Source organism: Cherax quadricarinatus, chromosome 10 (assembly GCF_038502225.1).
Source record: "Cherax quadricarinatus isolate ZL_2023a chromosome 10, ASM3850222v1, whole genome shotgun sequence".
In the NCBI taxonomy this organism is placed as follows: Eukaryota; Metazoa; Arthropoda; class Malacostraca; order Decapoda; family Parastacidae; genus Cherax; species Cherax quadricarinatus.
This window is the reverse complement of record NC_091301.1, coordinates 20,444,906-20,468,358: the sequence shown is the minus strand read 5'-3', so window position 1 is coordinate 20,468,358 and position 23,453 is coordinate 20,444,906. Positions and strand designations below refer to the sequence as shown.

The window sequence follows — 23,453 nt, the reverse complement described above, 5'->3', positions numbered from 1 at the left end:
TCTCTCTTTATATATATATATATATATATATATATATATATATATATATATATATATATATATATATATATATATATATATATATATATATATATATATATATATATATATATACATATGTATATATATATATATATATATATATATATATATATATATATATATATATATATATATATGTATATGTATATATATATATATATATATATATATATATATATATATATATATATATATATATATATATATATGTGTGTGTGTGTGTGTATATATATATATATATATATATATATATATATATATATATATATATATATATATATATATATATATATATATATATATATATATATATATGTCGTGCCGAATAGGCAGAACTTGCTATCTTGGCTTAAATAGCAACGCTCATCTTGCCATATAGGAGAAGCGAAAATTTGTGTATGCAATAATTTCGCCAATATCATTCTGAACCTAACGAAAAAAATATATTTCACTGTGTTTGTTTAGTACTAAATTATTTTAAACAAATCTAAAATATATTTAGTTGGTTTAGGCTAAAATAAATTGCTCTTGTTATAATAAGGTTAGGTAAGTTTTCTAAGTTTCTTTTGGTGCAAAATTAAAATTTTTTACATTAACATTAATGAAAAAAAATATATCTTTAAACGTATAAGAGAAAATTTTCGAAAGGACTTAATTTTAAACGAGTTCTTGTTAATTGACCAGTTTTACATATTCGGCACGACATATATATATATATGTCGTGCCGAATAGGCAGAACTTGCGATCTTGGCTTAAATAGCAACGCTCATCTTGCCATATAAGACAAGTGAAAATTTGTGTATACAATAATTTCTCCAAAATCATTCTGAACCTAACGAAAAAAATATAGTTCACTGTGTTTGTTTAGTATTAAATTATTGTAAACGTATCTAAAATATATTTTGTTGGGTTAGGCTAAAATAAATTGTTCTTTTTATAATAAGGTTAGGTAAGTTTTCTAAGAATCTTTTGGTGCAAAATTATAAATTTTTGCATTATCAATAATAAAAAAAATATATCTTTAAATGTATAAGAGAAAATTTTAGAAAGGACTTAATTTTAAATGAGTTCTTGCTAATTGACCAGTTTTACATATTCGGCACGACATATATATATATATATATATATATATATATATATATATATATATATATATATATATATATATATATATATATATATATATATATATATATATAAAGAGAGAGAGACAGAGAGAGGTTGTAGGCTATCTTTGAACAGGCTGATTTCCCAGACCTCTCTAAATGGGGGGAAGGAGTGGTTCGAGCAGTGACCCACGTATACCTACTCGTTTGTGCCACATTTCTTTATACACTCTTAATTTATAAGCCTAATCTAGTAAAGAAACCTCTATAGGGTAATGTAATACACAACTACTTATACGTATTTTAGCTAAGTTAGAGTTAAACATAGAGTAATTTAGCTTAGTACCTCTCATAACCTACACGACTGTGAACATTGGACACTTGTTTCAACCAGCCAGGAATTCCCACTACCTGCAGAGCGACCCGCTCCTGCCTACCTGACTTAATCACCATAAACCCTGTGCGCGAGTGAAGCCGGTGACCATGAGCTGCCCAGTTGTGCAGACCAATTTGCAGCCTAGTTAATTAGGTCAACTTATTCTATGACAGGCCTAGGTGCAGAGTACTCTATCATTTGACCAACACATTACAATGCGAATTAGACCCCATCACTATTATCTATTATACTAATTTGTAGCTTCCCTCATGGACAAAGGCATCTCGGGGATTCCCTGCTGAAGTACCAGTGATACTGTACCTAGTAACAGTATCAATGAATGCATATTCCTAGCACTTTATTGGGGCAGAGGTGTTACCACAGCCTCCAGCCCACCAGAGATTTAACATATCTGCAACCAGCCTACTACATACTACCCCATGCCTAATCTAGATGTAAGAATTCAGGTAGTCAGAAATGGGAGGGTAGGTTTCTGGGTTGAATTCCGTAACTTACTTGATTGGATCACTAACCTAGTCAGTCATAACCCACAGAAACCCTTTTAGTCTTCACATAGATTAGGGTAGATTAGGTTAGGTTAGGGTAGGTTAGGTCAGGTTACGTTGGGTAAGGGTAGTTTAGGAGAGGTTAGGTCACAACGAAAAACACTACAAATATAAGATATAAGGCTAAGCAGGAAATTATTCCAAAGAACCTCATAAGAAAAATATTAATATTGCCATTTCCTTTACAATTTAAGCAAAACTCTTCATCAGAAAGACTTATCATCTTATACATTCAGACACTTAAATTAGAAAAATTTCGTGCCTCATGTTTAATAAGAGAGGACAATATTACGGAGAAAAAATATTGCCATATTTGGTGCTTTCTAGTTTAACTTTTTCAGGAATGATGCCAAAGACTACTGCAGGAACCTGAGCAGTTCAGAATACAACTCAGATCTGGCAACAGTGGACAGCTGTGAGCAACTTGGTGATATTCATCAACACATCCTCTTGGAATGTAAGATTATGCTTCATGGCCTATTTGAAACAATTAGTAATTAGTAATTAAAATATTATTGGGAATTACTCGGAACTCCAATAGCCTGGGGCAGTTTATCCTCTGACGTAGAAAACTTCCCATCTAGTTCAAGCGTTTTGGGGTGAGTTGAAAAAAATGGAAAATCCTTTGTTATTTCTATGATATCAGGTATAGAAGTAACTGATACTTATATAACATCAGTCAAAAAAGTATCAGTTATATTCGGAAATCCAGGGACTGAACCCACAGCATAACCGAAGAGAAGTTGCGAAACGCTTCCAGCTTATAGCAAATGCACTTGTATTCGGTTTGACTAAGGACATACGGGCGGACAAGGCATAGAAATGAGGACTACTAAAAGAAAGTTCTAGGAAAGGAATGAAATTGACATGACTGAGAGGTGAGAAATCTGTTCAATTGTTGCAGCCTACATCATATCTGCAGCAATCATATCTGTGGAAAATTACATTTATCTGTATGTAACTCATAATGTACATACCAGTAAATAACAAAGATAAATATTATTTATCAAAGTTACATAGACAAGTAGGAATTTGGGACACCTAGGTCACAAAAAATGTCCCCCTTCGATTCCTTCCACTGTCATATCCACAAGGTGCTCTAGACCTATTAATTACAAATGAAATATACATCACCAGGAATTCTGGTAAATATATAAATTTGTGGATTGTATATTAATATTAATAAATGATTATATATACACACATTTACATAACAAAAGGAGAATATATCTAAATATCACTCACCAATTTGCCTGGAGATTAAGATGTATCATACTCAGAAAACCCCCCTGTCTACAGTTATGATAATAATACTGGCCAGAACTATAAACATAAATATAAAGACATGACTTAGCTGGGGTAATATCCTTTTTTCATCTAATTACGGAGTCCTGTCCAGTCGCCTGATTCTCTCGTTATGCAGGACTGCACATCCAACAATTTCGGCCCCTATTTGAGAGGTGTCAGCCCAATTTTAACCTCTAGAGCACGAAAATTCTTCCCATTATTCACTAACGTTTGTGTTGTCTCAATTCAAACATGGCGAGTCTCCTCTGCACAGGCGCAGAAATTTCCCATTTTTTATAACATAATTTTTATTAAATACAGTATGGCCATCTATTTACATATAGCTACTGTATTTCTGGAAAATATATACAGTATTTTCCACACTGTGGCCGGGCAGAGGTCATTGCTAAAAGACTCAAATTGCTCATTTGGCAATGGTGGAGGACCTGGGTACATATAGGATCTAGCATACACACGGCGACATATTACACAAGATTTAATCACTCTTTTTACACTTTGCCGTCCTTGTGGAATCCAGAAAGTTTCCCCTAATACAATTTAAGGTATCTTGTACCCCACCATTCATTACATTTTTATGGGCATTTAAAACAATTAAATTTGTTAGATGATGAGTTTTGGACAGTAAGATAGGGTACTTAGCATAATCACCCAATGCAGCATTTTGTAACCTACCTCCGCACCTAATTACATTGTTCTCTAAATACAGCCCCAATTTCTCTATTATCGAACCTTTCACAATTTTTCTTTCCATCATCAAATTACTCTCATTTCCATAGATTTTTTCTTGTACCCTCATTATCCAATATTCAAGAGGATGTGAAAACTTATATGAGATATTCATCTTGTTTAGAAATTTAAACACCAACTTAGTTACATTGATCAGTTTGGGTAAAGAAGAATACCTATTCATATCAATGGCTAAGGAAGATCAAACTATTGGAGCAGTGGCCACAGTAATTTCAACAGGAGCAATATACGCCTTTTGTACAGGCCAATTAGCTTTATTTACCAACCAGCTCGGTCCTTTAAACCATGATACAGCATTTACAAATTTAGCATAAGGTAAACCTCGAGACAAGAAATCAACTGGATTCTCCTCACCAGGTATATGATTAAATGTTAACATATGCTGACCCAAACTATTATACTTCTCTTGCATCTGATTAATTTCAGCGACTCTGTTTTGTACGTACACAATTTTACGGTTTCCATTACGAATCCATTGTAAGGATACCTCATTATCAGACCAAATTACAGTGTCACTAATATTTATCTCCTGCAACTTATTTCTTATATAATTAGCTAATTTGACACCTACATAAATGGCTGTTAATTCCAACTGAGGTAAGGTATGTGATTTAATTGGAGACACTTTAGCCTTAGACATAACAAGAGAAATAACACTATTACATTGAAGATAAGCAACTGCTCCATATGCCAATTTTGAAGCATCACAAAAAATGTGGAGTACATTTTTCCCATTTGGATTGGCCACCTGGCGTGGGAATTCCAACATTAGTTTTTTTTCATAATCACCAATTAATTCACCCCACCTGTTAATGAATTCCTCAGGTAGAGTTTCATCCCAAGCACATTTAAGTTTCCATGCTTCCTGTATTAATAATTTTCCTCTTATAGTAAGGGGTGACACTAAACCTAGTGGATCAAAACATTTGGAAAATTCAGCAAGCAAAACTCTCTTAGTTAATTTATTGGGCATACTGTAATTATTAGGATTTAACATTAACAAATCTCTCTCAGTATCCCAAGTTAATCCCATTACATTACTACATTTTGGCACTTCATCTCCAGGGTAATCTTTACTTATTTTGTTCTTTAATTTGGACGAATTACTATTCCACTTTGCATTATTTTATTAGCCTCTCTATAAGTCATTAACAGTTCCTCTTCAGTTGACGTCACACCCAGGAAATTGTCCACATAAAATTGTTTGCTCATTACTTTACTCAGTGGACTTTCCGTACATTTAAGGTGTGCATTTATCGTCGCTTGAAGTAGGAACGGACTGGATGTAGCACAAAATAATACGCTCCTAAAGCGAAAGGTTTTCAGATGGCTAAGTGGGTCACTAGGACTTTCAGGCCATAAGAAGCGGGTACAATCCCAGTCAGCCTCTTGTAAACCAACTCTTAGGAAAGCTTTACTCATGTCAGCCGTAAAGGCATAATTCTTCACCCTGAAATTTAATAAGATATCTCCTAATTTTTCCGTCGACGACGGACCTGTCATCAAACAGTCATTTAATTAAAGTAGGTACATTTTTGTTACTCCTGGCACTACAATTAAACACAATCCTCAAAGGAGTGGTCTTAGAATCCTTCTTCACTCGATGATATGGCAAATAGTGGCCATAAATTTTGGCTTGCTCAGGAGGTACCTCTTCTATAAATTTATTAATTAACTGCTCATCAATTATATCATTATAGGCAGTTAACAATTCTGGTGTCTTACTCAGTTCTCGGAGCTAAGCCTTTAACTGTCCATATGCCATTCTGTAATTAGTGGGCAATTCTGGATGGTCCAGTCTCCACGGAAGTCGTACCCAGTATTGTCCAGATTCAAATTTTACGTCTCTCAGGTATTGCTCCTGAGTAAAAGAATCGTCTGGACTTTCTTCATTTACATTTATTCTAATGCTGTCTATTTCCCACAATTTATGCACTGGCTCAACACCATCCTCTATGGAAGAATTATACTGGGGTACGATTTCATGAGTAAGACACACAGTTATGGTATTTGTAGTTTCCTCTAGTCATGTATTATTATTACGAGGAATCCTACTGTACATTATATGGCCTCCTGCAGTCTTCGGAAGGGTGACACCACATTTCTTTACCATACCCTTTACAAAGGAGGCATAATAGTCACTACCTATCAAAATATTTATTGGGCCTACAGAATCATCACTTACACCAGAAGGTGCTAAATTTACATTATGTGAAAGTCTTTCTGTAGCTTTACTAAGCCCTACTGTAGATAATTTCTCTGGAAGTCTATCTACAATTACTGCATTAACACGTTTTTTATCATTGCCCAACCTGACAGTAACACAAACAGTGTCATACAATTGAGCTCTTTTATCTGAGAGAAAACCAGAAAATTTTAAAGTTGTGGGATCTCCCATCTGTACTTTCATACCATCAAGACATTTACGTTTTATGAAAGTACGCTGGGATACCTGATCCAATAATGCAGCTACATTTTTTGATTTATGCCTTTTATCGTCAATTTTTATGTGTAACACAGGTAAGGCTACTTCAGCAAAACTATTATTATTAACATTAGCTGCAATTCTTACATTAGCTACTGTTGTGTCAGGATTGTCAACATTATCATTATTATCAACGTTATCATATAGACCCTTACACATGACTATATGGTGTCTTCCTTTGTGACATTGATAACAGTTTTTTAATTTGGCATGACAATCCTTTACATTGTGATTACGTAAACATCTGATACATCTGTCAAGTTCCTCCAATCTTTCAACTTTATCATTCCATGAATTGTATGCATTGGAATTCTTAGAAAAATGAGTACCCTTGCAGAAGAGACAATCTCTCTTTTCTTTGACTGGTTTCTTGTTAACTGGGTTACTCTTAGGAGGGTACTTATTCTTCTTGTGGAGAATCATTATTTCTGATTCCTTCTACTTGATATGTCCCTATGCAACTATTTTTAGGAAATGAATTTTGATTATTAACATTGGGATAATTTTTCCCTTTGTGAAACTTGACAGATACCTCAGAGTTATTAAGTGTTGCATCTTTAAAATGAGTTAGTTGGCTGGTCTGCAACTGCACAATTAATTCTTGTAGACCTAGTCTTATTTCCTCCAGTCCAAAATAACCCTTGTGATACTTGTTCGAGAGCCATTCAAGTGTTTTACAGCTTAATTTATTCTGTACTATGGCACTCAATAACCAGTCTGATTCCTTCAGATTATATTTATTACTTAAAGTTTTGAGAGTGCTCTCCAGTTTAACTCTAAACTGCTGTAAACCTTTGTAAGTGTGATCTGGAAAATTTAAATTAACAATGATATTCACTAGATCTGGTGGCCTGGTGGTTAACGCTCTCGCTTCACACGGTGAGGGCCTGGGTTCGATTCCCAGCCAGAGTAGAAACATTGGACGTGTTTCTTTCCACCTGTTGTCTATGTTCCCCATCAGTAAAATGGGTACCTGGGTGTTAGTCGACTGGTGTGGGTCGCATCCTGGGACACTGACCTAAGGAGGCCTGGTCACAGACCGGGCCGCGGGGGCGTTGACCCCCGGAACTCTCTCCAGATAAACTCCAGATAAACTCCAGATCCAACCTGCTTTGTTCTGCATTACTATAAGTGACCTTCAACAAGTCAACTGCTTCCTTGAAAGAGTCATCTACATTGGGAAAGGATTGTATGAGTATGTGAGCATCTCTTCTTACCTGTCCTTTGAGGTAAAATAATTTAGTTACACAGGATAGATCACTCCTATCATGCACAGCTGCTTTAAAAATTGACCAAAACTCCTCCCAGTTTTCTCCAGGATTAAATACAGGTAAACATAATTCTGGGTGTTTTGGCAAAGACATCTTATATGTTGGAGCAGACTGATTAATTGCCTGGTTTACACATTTTAATTTATTCAAAGCCTGACTTTTACAAGAAAGAATCTCTTCTTCTAATTCATAATGCTGATTAATCATAAGTTCTACTTCAGTTTCATCTACACAGTTTACTAATAAATCTCCTTCATATTTGTTGTAATATAATTTGTATGAATCATATCTATTCCCCAAAGCATCCAAATACAATTTTAAATCATCAGTATTCACAGTTTCTTGATTCATTAATTCCTAACATTTATTATATGCATTGGTTACATGGCCTTTTCTAGCTTGCACTGATGCTTTTTTTGCTCTATATTCCATATGTTTGTCTTCTACATTAATTTCCTCATTTTCAGCCATGATGCAATGAATTAAATTCAGCTTAATTAATAACACTGATTACAACTTACCTTTGAATAAATTCTAGCTACACTTGAGCTTTGCAATTACATGTAGGAAATTATAATATAAATTTTAAATGTACATTAATACAAACCTTTAGCCAGACTTGGCTTATCAACATTAATATTATACAAATTAATATAAATCCTTGCCAGAATTTGGCATAGCAAAATTAATATTATACACATTAATATAATTAGTTACACTTGGCTTAGTAATTACACATGTAAGAAAATTGTAATATAAATTTTAAATACACATTAATAATGTTAGCTACACTTGAGCTTAGTAATTACACATGTAAGAAAATTATAATATAAATTATAAATGTACATTAATACAAACCTTTAGCTAGACTTGCCTCATCAAAATTAATATTATACAAATTAATATAAATCCTTGCCAGAATTTGGCATAGCAAGATTAATATTCTACACATTAATATAATTAGCTACACTTAGCTTATCAATTACACATACAGTGATATAAATCTTGGACAGAATTGTCTTATTAAATTAATATTGTAATAATTATAATCAACTACACGTTAAGTAAATTTGTGAACTTAACATCCACCTCCTTCTGTCATTTCACATATAATTATTAAGTATCTTACTAATTAATGACTTCACTAATTACCTCCAGTTCAAGAAGGACCAATGGGCAAATTAAATGTGGAAAATTACATTTATCTGTATGTAACTCATAATGTACATACCAGTAAATAACAAAGATAATTATTTTTTATAGGAGTTACATAGACAAGTAGGAATTTGGGACACCTAGGTCACAAAAAATGTTCCCCTTCGATACCTACCATTGTCATATCCACAAGTTGCTCTAGACCTATTAATTATAAATGAAATATGTATCACCAGGAATTCTGGTGGAATATATAAATTTGTGGACTGTATATTAAAATTAATAAAGGATTATATATATACAATTTACATAACAGAAGGATAATATTTTAATATCACTCACCAATTTGACTGGAGATTAAGGTGTATCATACTCAGAAACCCTCACTGTCTATGAAAATAACACTGGCCAGAGCTACAACATCACAGACTTATCTGAGGTTCTTGGAGCTGTCTTGTCCAGTCGCCTGATATCTCAAGTTATGCTGAAATGCATATCCAACAATTTCACCTCCTATTTGAGAGGTGTCAGCCCAATTTTAACCTCTAGAGCACGATAATTCTTCTCATTATTCACTAACGATTGTGTTGAGCAGTTCAAACATGGCGAGTCTCGTCTGTGCAGGCACAGCTTCCCATTTTTTATAACATAATTTTTATTAAATACAATATAGGTCATCAATTTACATATACTGTATTTCAGGAAAATATATAGTATTTTCCACATTTCTTATATAATTAGATAATTTGACACCTACATAAATGGCTGTTAATTCCAACTGAGGTAAAGTACGTGATTTAATTGGAGACACAAGAGACATAAGAGAAATAACACTATTACATTGAAGGTAAGCAACTGCTCCATATGCCAATTTTGAAGCATCACAAAAAATGTGGAGTACATTTTTCTCATTTGGATTTGCCACCTGGCGTGGGAACTCCAACTTTGGATTTTTTTCATAATCACCAATTAATTCATCCCACCTGTTAATGAATTCCTCAGGTAGAATTTCATCCCAAGCACATTTAAGTTTCCATGTTTCCTGTATTAATAATTCCTCTCTTATAGTAAGGGGTGACACTAAAGCTAGTGGATCAAAACGTTTGGAAACTTTAGCAAGCAAAACTCTCTTAGTTAATTTATTGAGCATACTGTAATTATTAGGTTTTAACATTAAGAAATCTCTCAATATCCCAAGTTAAACCCAATACATTACTACATTTTGGCACTTCATTTCCAAGGAAATCTTTACTTATTTTGTCCTTCAATTTGGACGAATTACTATTCCATTCCCTCAGAGGCATATTTGCACTTTGCATTATTTTATTAGCCTCTCAATAAGTCATTAACAGTTCCTCTTCAGTTGACATCACACCCAGGAAATTGTCCACATAAAATTGATTGCTCATTACTTTACTCAAAGGACTTCCCATACGTTTAAGGTGTGCATTTATCGTCACTTGAAGTAGGAACGGACTGGATGTAACACCAAATAATACGCTCCTAAAGTGAAAGGTTTTCAGAGGGCTAAGTGGGCCATTAGAATTCTCAGGCCATAAGAAGCGGGCACAGTCCCGGTCAGCCTCTTGTAAACCCACTCTTAGGAAAGCTTTACTTATGTCAGCCGTAAAGGCATAATTCTTCATCCTGAAATTTAATAAGATATCTCCTAATTTCTCCGTCGACGACGGACCTGTCATCAAACAGTCATTTAAGCTAAGTACATTTTTGTTACTCCTGGCACTACAATTAAACACAATCCTTCTTCACTCCGTGATGTGGCAAATAGTGACCATGAAATTTTGGTTTGCTCAGGAGGTACCTCTTCTATAAATTTATTAATTAACTGCTCAGCAATTATATCATTATTGGCAGTTAACAATTCTGGTGTCTTACTCAGTTCTCGGAGCTGAGCCTTTAACTGTCCATATGCCATTCTATAATTAGTGGGCAATTCTGGATGGTTCAATCTCCACGGAAGTCGTACCCAGTATTGTCCAGATTCAAATTTTACATCTCTCAGGTATTGCTCCTGAGTAAAAGAATCGTCTGGACTTTCTTCATTTACATTTATTCCAATGCTGTCTAATTCCCACAATTTATACACTGGCTCAACACCATCCTCTATGGAAGAATTATACTGGGGTACGATTTCATGAGTAAGACACACAGTTATGGTATTTGTAGTTTCCTCTAGTCATGAATTATTATTACGAGGAATCCTACTGTACATTACATGGCCTCCTGCAGTCTTCGGAAGGGTGACACCACATTTCTTTACCATACCCTTTACAAAGGAGGCATAATAGTCACTACCTATCGAAATATTTATTGGGCCTACAGAAACATCACTTACACCAGAAGGTGCTAAATTTACATTATGTGAAAGTTTTTCTGTAGCTTTACTAAGCCCTGCTGTAGATATTTTCTTTGGAAGTCTATCTACAATTACTGCATTAACTCGTTTTTTATCATTGCCCAACCTGACAGTTACATAAACAGTGGCATGCAATTGAGCCCTTTTATCTGAGAGAAAACCAGATAATTTTAAAGTTGTGGGATCTCCCATCTGTACTTTCATACCATCAAGACATTTACGTTTTATGAAAGTACGCTGGGATCCCTGGTCCAATAATGCATTTACATTTTATGATTTATGCCTTTTATTATCAATTTTTACCTGTAACACAGGTAAGGCTACATCAGCAAAACCATCATAATTAACATTAGCAGCAATTTTTACATTAGCTACTGTTGTGTCAGGATTGTCAACATTATCATTATTATCAACATTGTCATATAGACCCTTTCACATGATTATATGGTGTCTTCCTTTGTGACATTGATAACAGTTGTTTAATTTGGCATGACAATCCTTTACATTGTGATTACCTAAACATCTGATACATCTGTCAAGTTCCTCCAATCTTTCAACTTTATCATTCCATGAATTGTATGCATTGGAATTTTTAGAAAAATGAGTACCCTTGCAGAAGAGACAATCTCTCTTTTCTTTGACTGGTTTCTTATTAACTGGGCTACTCTTAGGAGGGTACTTATTCTTATTACCTTGTGGAGAATCATTATTTCTGATTCCTGCTACTTGATATGTACCTATGCAACTATTTTTAGGAAATGAATTTTGATTATTAACATTGGGATAATTTTTCCCTTTGTGAAACTTGACAGATACTTCAGAGTTATTATGTGCTGCATTTTAAAATGAGTTGGTTGGCTTGTCTGCAACTGAACAGTTAATTCTTGTAGACCTAGTCTTATTTCCTCCAGACCAAAATAACCCTTGTGATACTTGTTCGAAAGACATTCAAGTGTTTTATAGCTTAATTTTTCTGTACCATGGCACTCAATAACCAGTCTGATTCCTTCAAATTATATTTATTACTTAAAGTTTTGAGAGTGCTCTCCAGTTTAACTCTAAACTGCTGTAAACCTTTGTAAGTGTGATCTGGAAATTTTAAATTAACAATGATATTCACTAGATCCAACCTACTTTGTTCTATATTACCATAAGTAACTTTTAACAAGTCAATTGCTTCCTTGTAAGAGTCATCTACATTGGGAAAGGCTTGTATGAGTATGTGATCATCTCCTCTTACCTGTCCTTTGAGGTAAAATAATATAGTTACACAGGCTAGGTCACTCCTGTCATACACAGCTGCTTTAAACATTGATCAAAATTCCTCCCAATTTTCTCCAGGATTAAATACAGGTAAACATAATTCTGAGAGTTTTGGCAAAGACATCTTATATGTTGGAGAAGACTGATTAACTGCCTGGTTTACACATTTTAATTTATTCAAGGCCTAACTTTTAAAAGAAAGAATCTTTTCCTCTAATTCATAATACTGATTAATCATAAGATCTACTTCAGTCTCATCTACACAGTTTACTAACAAATCTCCTTCACGTTTGTTGTAATATAATTTGTATGAATAATATCTATTCCCTAAAGCATCTAAATACAAGTTTAAATCATCAGTTTTCACAGTTTCTTGATTCATTAATTCCAAGCACTTATTATATGCCTTGGTTACATGACATTTTCTAGCCTGTAGTGATGCTTTCTTTGCTCTATATTCCATATGTTTGTTTTCTATATTAATTTCCTCATTTTCAGCCATGATGCAATGTATGAAATTCAACTTAATTAATAACACTGATTACAACTTACAACACTGATACAACCTACCTTTGAATAAATCCTAGCTACACTTGAGCTTTGCAGTTACATGTAAGAATATTGTAATATTCTACACTTGAGCTTAGTAATTACCCATGTAAGGAAATTATAATATGAATTTTAAATACACATTAATACAAACCTTTAGCCAGACTTGGCTTATCAAAATTAATATTATACAAATTAATATAAATTCTTGCCAGAATTTTGCATAGCAAAATTAATATTATACACATTAATATAACCTTTAGCCACACTTGTCTTATCAAAATTAATATTGCAATAATTATAATCCACTACACATTAAATAACTTTGTGAACTTAACATCCACCTCCTTCGGTAATTTCACAAATAATTATTAAGTAATTAATTAATTAATGACTTCACTAATTACCTCCCGTTCAAGAAGGACCAACAGGCAAATTAAATGTGGAAAATTACATTTATCTGTATGTAACTCATAATGTACATACCAGTAAATAGCAAAGATAATTATTATTTATCAGAGTTACATAGACATGTAGGAATTTGGGACACCTAGGTCACAAAAAATGTCCCCGTTCGATACCTACCACTGTCATATCCACAAGTTGCTCTAGACCTATTAATTACAAATGAAATATACATCACCAGGAATTCTGGTAAATATATAAATTTGTGGACTGTATATTAAAATTAATAAATGATTATGTATGCACACATTTACATAACAGAAGGAGAATATAGCTTAATATCACTCACCAATTTGACTGGAGATTAATATGTATCATACTCAGAAAACCCCCCTGTCTACAGTTATGATAATAATACTGGCCGGAACTATAAACATAAATATATAGACATGATTTAGCTGCGGTAATATCCTGTTTTCATCTAATTACGGAGTCCTGTCCAGTCACCTGATTCTCTCCTTATGCAGGACTGCACATCCAACAATTTCGGCTCCTATTTGAGAGGTGTCAGCCCAATTTTAGCCTCTAGAGCATGAAAATTCTTCCCATTATTCACTAACGCTTGTGTTGTCTCAATTCAAGCATGTCGAGTCTCCTCTGCGCAGGAGCAGAAATTTCCCATTTTTTTATAACATAATTTTTATTAAATACAGTATGGTCATCTATTTACATATAACTACTGTATTTCTGGAAAATATATACAGTATTTTCCACAATATCTTTGGAAAATACTTTGTACATTTTCCGGAAATACGGTAATTTATAAGTAAATAGATGCCCTGTATTGTATTTTTAAAAGAAGTATGTTAACGAAAATGGGAAACCTGCGGCTTGGGGAGTCAGTCGCCATTTTGTGGTTTTGAATTGGATACAACGTTAATGTAATGGGAAGAATTTTTCGTGCTCTAGAGGTTAAAAATTGGGTTGACACCTCACAAATAGGAGGCGAAATTGTTGGATGTGCATTCCTGCATAACTTGAGAATCAGGTGACAGGACAGGACAACTCCAGGAACCTCAGATAAGCTGTCTAAATTATGTTTAATTTCTGGCCAGTAAATTCTTCATAAATGTAGGCAAAAGGTGGGGTCCTGTGCATGACACATTAATCTCCAGTCAAATTGGTGAGTGTTATGATTTTAAGATATTCTCCTTCTGTTATGTAAATGTGTATTTATATATAATCATTTTTTAATTTAATATACAGTCCACAAATTTATATATTTACCAGCATTCCTGGTGATGTATTTTTTCATTTGTAATTAATAGGGCCAGAGCAACTTGTGGATATGACAGTGGTAGGTATCGAAGGGGGACATTTTTTGCGACCTAGGTGTCCCAAATTCCTACTTGTCTAACTGATAAATAATAATTATCTGTGCTCATTTACTGTTATGTATATAATGATACATTCAGATAAATGCAATTTTCCACAATATCAATGATGAAGCTGTCTCAGCTATATTCTTTGTGGGCCTTTCTTGAAATGAGTGTAAGCTCTGAGCTGCATGAACATCTAACATACAAGTGTAATCAGTCTACCAACTAAGGCTGAAGGACTTATTACATCATTTTCATTTCACTACTACACCTGATGCCTTTGTTTCACTGAAGAAGCCTAATGTGTAGGCGAAACGTTTCCACGGTAAAGATACCGAACTATTACACGTGTCTTAATCATCAGTGCTCAAGGTAGCCTGACGATTAACTGGTACTTGAGATCAGGAAAGTGTGTCACTGTTCAGAGGCAAATATTCCCGACACACTCATAGTTGTATAACTAGTACTTATGGAGTTCTTTATATCAAGTGGGAAAAACATGCAATATTTTAGGACATTTACTGAACTGCAATCAATGTTTCTCCCCAGTTAGCATTTTTACATTCGTTATATTATCGAATGCTGTATAATTATATAACTATGGTATACAATACCGATAAGTAGTTATGTAAGACAAATGTGCAACTGTTAGGTATCTTCATTCCGAAACTTTTCACATGCACAATAGGCTTCTTCAGTTGTAAATGGAGGAGACTGTTACTGTTGTCTCCTCTGTATTCAAGGGAAGAAGCCTACTGTGTAGGCGAAACTAACTGATACTTTGTCTTCTTTTATTGTGTGTGTGTGTGTGTGTGTGTGTGTGTGTATGTGTGTGTGTGTGTGTGTGTGTGTGTATGTGTGTGTGTGTGTGTGTGTGTGTGTGTGTGTGTGTATGTGTGTATGTGTGTGTGTGTGTGTGTGTGTGTGTGTGTGTATGTGTGTATGTGTGTGTGTGTGTGTGTGTGTGTGTGTGTATGTGTGTATGTGTGTGTGTGTGTGTGTGTGTGTATGTGTGTGTGTGTGTGTGTGTGTGTGTATGTGTGTATGTGTGTATGTGTGTGTGTGTGTGTCTGTGTGTGTGTGTGTGTGTGTGTGTGTGTGTGTGTGTGTGTATGTGTGTATGTGTGTGTGTACTCACCTAGTTGTACTCACCTAGTTGAGGTTGCGGGGGTCGAGTCCGAGCTCCTGGCCCCGCCTCTTCACTGATCGCTACTAGGTCACTCTCCCCGAGCCGTGAGCTTTATCATACCTCTGCTTAAAGCTATGTATGGATCCTGCCTCCACTACATCGCTTCCCAAACTATTCCACTTACTGACTACTCTGTGGCTGAAGAAATACTTCCTAACATCCCTGTGATTCATCTGTGTCTTTAGCTTCCAACTGTGTCCCCTTGTTGCTGTGTCCAAACTCTGGAACATCCTGTCTTTGTCCACCTTGTCAATTCCCCTCAGTATTTTGTATGTCGTTATCATGTCCCCCCTATCTCTCCTGTCCTCCAGTGTCGTCAGGTTGATTTCCCTTAACCTCTCCTCGTAGGACATACCTCTTAGCTCTGGGACTAGTCTTGTTGCAAACCTTTGCACTTTCTCTAGTTTCTTTACGTGCTTGGCTAGGTGTGGGTTCCAAACTGGTGCCGCATACTCCAATATGGGCCTAACGTATACGGTGTACAGGGTCCTGAACGATTCCTTATTAAGATGTCGGAATGCTGTTCTGAGGTTTGCTAGGCGCCCATATGCTGCAGCAGTTATTTGGTTGATGTGCGCTTCAGGAGATGTGCCTGGTGTTATACTCACCCCAAGATCTTTTTCCTTGAGTGAGGTTTGTAGTCTCTGACCCCCTAGACTGTACTCCGTCTGCGGCCTTCTTTGCCCTTCCCCAATCTTCATGACTTTGCACTTGGTGGGATTGTGTGTGTGTGTGTGTGTGTGTGTGTGTGTGTGTGTATGTGTGTATGTGTGTGTGTGTGTGTGTGTGTGTGTGTGTGTGTGTGTGTGTATGTGTGTCTGTGTGTGTGTGTGTGTGTGTGTGTGTGTGTGTGTGTGTGTGTGTGTATGTGTGTATGCGTGTGTATGTGTGTGTGTGTGTGTGTGTGTGTGTGTGTGTGTGTGTATGTGTGTATGTGTGTGTGTGTGTGTGTGTGTGTGTGTGTGTGTGTGTGTGTGTGTGTATGTGTGTATGTGTGTGTGTGTGTGTGTGTGTATGTGTGTATGTGTGTGTGTGTGTGTGTGTGTGTGTGTGTGTGTATGTGTATGTGTGTATGTGTGTGTGTGTGTGTGTGTGTGTGTATGTGTGTGTGTGTGTGTGTGTGTGTGTGTGTATGTGTGTATGTGTGTGTGTGTGTGTGTGTGTGTGTGTGTGTGTGTGTGTGTGTGTGTATGTGTGTGTGTGTGTGTGTGTGTGTGTGTGTGTGTGTGTGTGTGTGTGTGTATGTGTGTGTGTGTGTGTGTGTGTGTGTGTGTGTGTGTGTGTGTGTTTACCTGTATGTGGTTGCACGGATGGTGTGTTTGTAGTTTTGTTCACTTTACAAACTAATAATACTCTCTCATGTCCTAATTTCTTTCGAACAACTTTGATTTGCATAGATTATGAAGTCTCATTTATTTAAAATTTACTTTTCACTGTAGATAGCCCACTGTGGCACTGGATAGGTGGCACTGATTTATATGAAGAAAGCGACTGGCACTGGTTAACCGGCGGTGCTGTACCTGTGAGTACCCCATTCTGGTATCCTGGACTCCCATTGTTCGACACATCTGTGAACTGCTTGGCCCTGGAGCGATACACAGGGTATTTTAAAGATTATAGTTGCAGTTCTCACGGGCCCTTCATCTGCGAGGAATTTTCCATCGCTACATGAAATAAATAATGTAGACATTGTAAATTATTAGCCATTTAAAACAGGATAACAAAGATTGAACTATATTCTCATATATATGCATTAATGCACTAATTGCTTCTTTCAGAATATTACTGTTTTAATCTATGTATGGGAATAAATATATATAAAACTGCATTATCTGTATTCATTAACGAATTTCCTCTCAACGTCGTTCACCTTCCTGGAAATAAATTAAAACTGTCGTTGGTTGACTGCATTACAGTCCAAAATATGGAAAATTATGTACTTTGTCCAAAATATGGAAAATTATAGCATTAATTAGCGTGGATATAACATGAATAAAACAGAACTATTACTATCACTTGTTTACAGGTGTGCCCCGCTTGTACAGCAGGTTAGGGTCTGGGCTACTGCTGTGAAGTGGAACATATCACTTTCAAATACATATAAAGGCCTGATAACATGTTTCCATCATCATATATCAAGTGAGCAATAGAGGTAGGCCTAAAAAAAAATCATATACAGTGCATACATTACTTACCTTAAATGAAGAATGGGAATAATTGAAAACCACTGCATTGGCGAAACGCTGTACAGCGAAGTGCTGAAAAGCGGGGCCTGCCTGTATTTGCTTTTCCTAATGGGCACAGACACCACGATTGGCCCATGGAAGACAAATTTTTCCTTTCTAGTTTTAAGAGTACAGTCCATCAGCCGATTGTTTGAAGTCTCTCTATATATTCATTCTTCATTCATCAGCAACATTCAACTCCCATGGATCACTTCATTCATCAGCAACATTCAACTCCCATGGACCACTTCATTCATCAGCAACATTCAATTCCCATGGACCACTTCATTCATCAGCAACATTCAACTCCCATGGACCACTTCATTCATCAGCAACATTCAACTCCCATGGACCACTTCATTCATCAGCAACGTTCAACTACCATGAACCACTTCATTCATCAGCAACTTTCAACTCCCATGGACCATTCCATTCCACTCAATTACGTCTAATGTACTCATATTTGTAAATCATATATTATGCGAAGCGATAAACTCGTTTATATTGTTAAACCCAAGTAGACGAGGATTATGATCGCAAGATAGAGACATTAATTCTTCTCACAAATATATCAAAAGTTCATCATTTATAGCTGAGCTTTACACCTGGCTCCCTTCTCTCCATATATAAAGATGGACAAGGGAGCGCGAACCGCAGTCTGTAAATTGAGAGTCCGACGCTCAACCATCTCCACCACCGGGCTTAGAATTATTATTATGACTATAATCATTGAAAGCGCTAAACCGACAAGGGTAATACAGCTCTGCAGGATAGAAAATAGTGATGGGGATATAAACAGCTAGGTGGAAAGGGAATCAGACGTGAGGGGAGAAAAGGGGTGGAAGGGACGCTAAGGGCTACGTGTCAAAGTTCAAAAAGTGATCTTAAGTCAAAGGAAGGGCCGTCTGCAAGAAGAGAAGAGAAGATAAGGTAAGAGTGGTAGGGCGGCGGCAGCGTTCGAGGTAAATCCTGCGAGGTCATTTGTAAACCGGCCAATCTGCAAGAAAGTGAAGAACCGACAAACCTCACAGAGGGGAATAGGGTGTCGTTCCATGAGATACCCATGGGTAAGGCGAGTATGGCCAATGCGAAGATGGGAAAGTGCAGTCTCCCGAGTACGGCAACGATGGTAAGAAGATGGCCACAAACCTAAAAGCAGTTTAATAGAGTGCAATTTGTTATGGTACATGCCCGACCACCAAAGATGGGCTGAGATAACTGGAAAATAATCTCTAAACGGAATACCCCTATAGGAAACCGGAAGATCATGCACCACTGATCGTGCAGCAGCATCCGCTTGTTCATTTCCCTGTACATCAACGTGTCCAGGGACCCAACAGAAAACGAAGTCTAACAAATGACCTCGGACAACATCGTCAGGAAAAAACCACCGCGAACCCAAAACCGTCAGAAGATATAGAACCATCTGTATTAACAGCAACAGCATGAGCATGCGACCGTAAGTGATCAAGAAAAAGAGAGCGAGAAGCAGTCGTAAGTAGGAGAGCTTTGACGCAGGGCAGTAGGGGAGAACAGACACGTACCTTCGGAACCTCACAAGGGGGAATCGAAAAGGCAGAGGCTAAATGAACTTACAAGGGAGGTAACTGGAGAGAGGACCAGAGTGAGTGAAGACAAAGAGATAACGGTCGGAGTAAGCAGGGGCGTCGAACAAATAATGGGGTTTTACTAACGTTTGAAACCAACCTATATGTAGACGGAACATGCAGGTCATGAGCGCGGACAAAGTTGTGAAGGCAGTGAGGGTCACGACCATCAGCTAAGGAAGAAACATTCGCCTCAGCATAGAGGCTTTCAGCAGGGAACGAACGAAAGGCACCAAGGCATAAACGTAGACCCTGATGATGAAGGGGATCTAACTTAGAAAGAGTTGTAGGAGAAGCCGCAGAATAGACTTGGTCGCCAAAATCCAGCTTGGACAAGACTAAGGTGGAATGTAAACGGAGGAGAGTTCGGCGATCTGCTCCCCATGAACGATGGGCAAGAATTCTAAGGAGATTCAGCTGACCATGGCAAGCTGCCTTCAAAGAGGAAATGTGAAGTTTCCATGTCAATCGGCAATCAAAGAGAAGGCCAAGAAACTTGACCGTATCATACGTGGAATACGTGAGCCGTGTAAATACAATGAAACATCTGGAGTAAGAGGACGTCTAATGAAGCTAATGAAATGGGTTTTCGTACTAGAAAATTTAAAGCCATGAGAAGTGGTCCAATGGAAAACTCGGTCAATCGCATCCTGTAGGGAGGGTACTACCAGGCGATAGTCAGCGCCTGCATAAACTATAGCGAAGTCATCCACATAAAGTGACAACCAAATATGCGTTGGAAGAACGGAAGATAGGTCATTTATAGCTAAGAGAGAAAGAGTAATGCTAAGGACACAACCTTGTGGTACTCCCTCAGTTTGAACAAAGTCTGAGGAAAGCGGGGCACCAACACGGACACGAAAATGTCTGTCAGCTAAGAAAGCAGCAAGGAAGGTTGGTAGATTACCGCAGAGGCTTAAGGAGTGGGCTTGGGCTAAAATGTTATACCTCCAAGTGGTGTCATTTGCCTTCTCAATATCAAACAAGACAGCTAGGACGGAGTGTTTGTTAGCAAAGGCATTTCGCACATACGTATCTAAGTGGAACAAGGGGTCCAAAGCAGAGCGGCCCAGGCGAGAGCCGTATTGGTGAGGAGAAAGACTATTGTGAGTCTCCAAATACCATATCAAACGTTTATTCACCAATCGTTCCATCGCCTTCCAGACTACACTGGTTAGAGCAATGGGACGATAGTAAGCGGTATCAAGCCCCGAGGTGCCTGGTTTGCGAAACGGTAGGACAATGGCAGATTTTCATTGTTGAAGGAGAACCCCTCGCGTCGAAATAAAATTGAAAAGATGCGAAAGGATTATAAGGACAGTAGAATGCAAATGTTGTAGCATATTGATATGAATATCATCAGGCCCAGCTGCCGATGACTGGCAAGCGGAAGCGTGGACTCTAGCTCTAGTAGAGTGAAAGGAACATTATACAGCTCCATTCCATTAGAAAAGAAATCCAAGGGTAATTGCTCCTTCGTAGATTTAGATGCGAGAAATAAGGGGCATAGGTGAAGCCCTTGGGAGACATGAACAAGACAGATCCCGATTTCTGTGGCAACTTCAAGATGTTCCGCAACACTAACACCATCAACTTGCAGAACAGGAGCTGGGTCTGGAGCGTACTTGCCACACAACTTCCTTACCTTCTTCTAAACTGCACACATAGAGGAAATCGAGGTAATGGCAGACACACAGTCTTGCCACCAAGTGCGTTTCGCAATTCATATGATGTGGCAAGCGACTGCTCTTGCCCGCTTAAAATCCAAGAGACGATGTGAGGTTCGATTATACCGATAACGGCCCCATGCAGCGCGTTTCAAACATACCGTTAAGGAAAAGATTCGTGCGAGGGTCGTGAAAAATAAGAAAGGGTAGAAGGAGGCGAATCAGTGTCCATCGAGGGTTTCGTCTCCGCAATATAGTTGGAGACAGCGTCAAGTGTCTCAGCAAATAAGGAAGATGCCTATACCATGATTTCAGAGACAGGTGAGGTAGAACAAGTAGAGATTGGGGAGACTATGGAGGCAACCAAAGAGGTCTGAGAGGGAAGGGGAGTATGAACCTTGAGATTCGCTGGCGGGGACAGAAGAGACCTGCGGTGGAACAGGAGAGGAAGGAGGTTGGAAGGTAACTGGGGAAGAAGGCTGGAGGGGGGGAACCAGGAGAAGAGGGGACTACGTGAGCGGAGGTGAACCTCCACTTCCATGTGAGAGTTAGAAAGGGGGTCAGAACGAGGCACTGAGACCGAAAAGGAAAACTGTTGAGGAATTGTAAGTACTGGAGAAATGCAAAAAAACTTGGGCTTTTGAGGCAGGTTCAACTTCACAGGTAAGATAAGATAAGATAAGATTTCGTTCGGATTTTTAACCCCGGAGAGTTAACCACCCAGGATAACCCAAGAAAGCCAGTGCGTCGTCGAGGACTAACTTAATTTCCGTTGGGGTCGTTAATATTGTCCCCCAGGATGTAACCCAAACCAGTCGGCTAACAACCGGGTACCTATTTGCTGCTATGTGAACAGGACAGTAGGTGTAAGGAAATGCGTCGAAATGTTTCCACCCCCGGGAATCGAACCTGGCCCTCCGTGTGTGAAGCAAGAGCTTTAGCCACCAGGCCACCGGGCCACATAGGTAATAGGTGCGAAAGAGAAGTAGGCGTGTGAAGTCTTGCAGAATGAGAAACTAGCGATCGAGAAGTAGTGGTAGGAGTAGGTAAGGAGGTGGGGATTTCAGAGGGTAAAACAGCAAAAGAATTAGAGATGGAGGTGATATCTGAAGACACAACACCGAAAGAGCTGGTAGGCGGGGGACCGCCATGGTTGGAGGTATCCTCGCTACTCGCGAATAAGGGATATGAGGAAAATTCCCCTGAAGGCGGAACCGAGAGATAGCCAGGGCATAAGTAAGGCCTTCGCTCTCCTTAAGACAACAGATTTCTCATTCATTACGATAGACCTGACAACGGCGGGAAAAAGAAGGATGAGGTTCATTGCAATTGAGACAAGTGGGAGAAAGACTGCAAGACGTATTAGTATAATCTACTGCACCGCAGACCGGGCACTCTGCTGCAGATCTGCAGTATTTAGCGGGGTGTTCAAAACGCCAACGATTTCGACACTGCTGAGGGTAGGGACCAATTTACGAACCTCTAGGCGATGGCCTGCAATATAAACGGAGGACGGGAGTTCACGGCAGTCGAAGGTTAAGCAGGCGATGTTACTAGGAAAGCGCCTCCGCCTGTGAGCGGGCAGGACATATGTATCCACTCTGAGAATATGAAGATCATGAAGGACTAATTGCTCCCAAATATCATCCTCGCAAGACAGAAAATCACTTTGTGCATTGGTACGCGGTAAAACCACCGTACCACTACAAGAATTGATTTGCATGCTTATGAACTAT

At 37.6% G+C, this 23,453-nt stretch overlaps 1 protein-coding gene across 1 annotated transcript in view; it reads left to right on the top strand.

The window, feature by feature from the left end:
* LOC128687992 (uncharacterized) overlaps positions 1 to 18,046 on the top strand; it is a 24,765-nt gene extending 6,719 nt beyond the window's left edge. Inside the window, exons 5-6 of the mRNA XM_070083693.1 lie at positions 2,432 to 2,547; positions 17,658 to 18,046. Coding sequence (XP_069939794.1) covers positions 2,432 to 2,547; positions 17,658 to 17,890 — 349 coding nt within the window. The 3' untranslated portion in view covers positions 17,891 to 18,046. The remainder of the gene's footprint in view (positions 1 to 2,431; positions 2,548 to 17,657) is intronic.
* Positions 18,047 to 23,453: the final 5,407 nt, after the last annotated feature.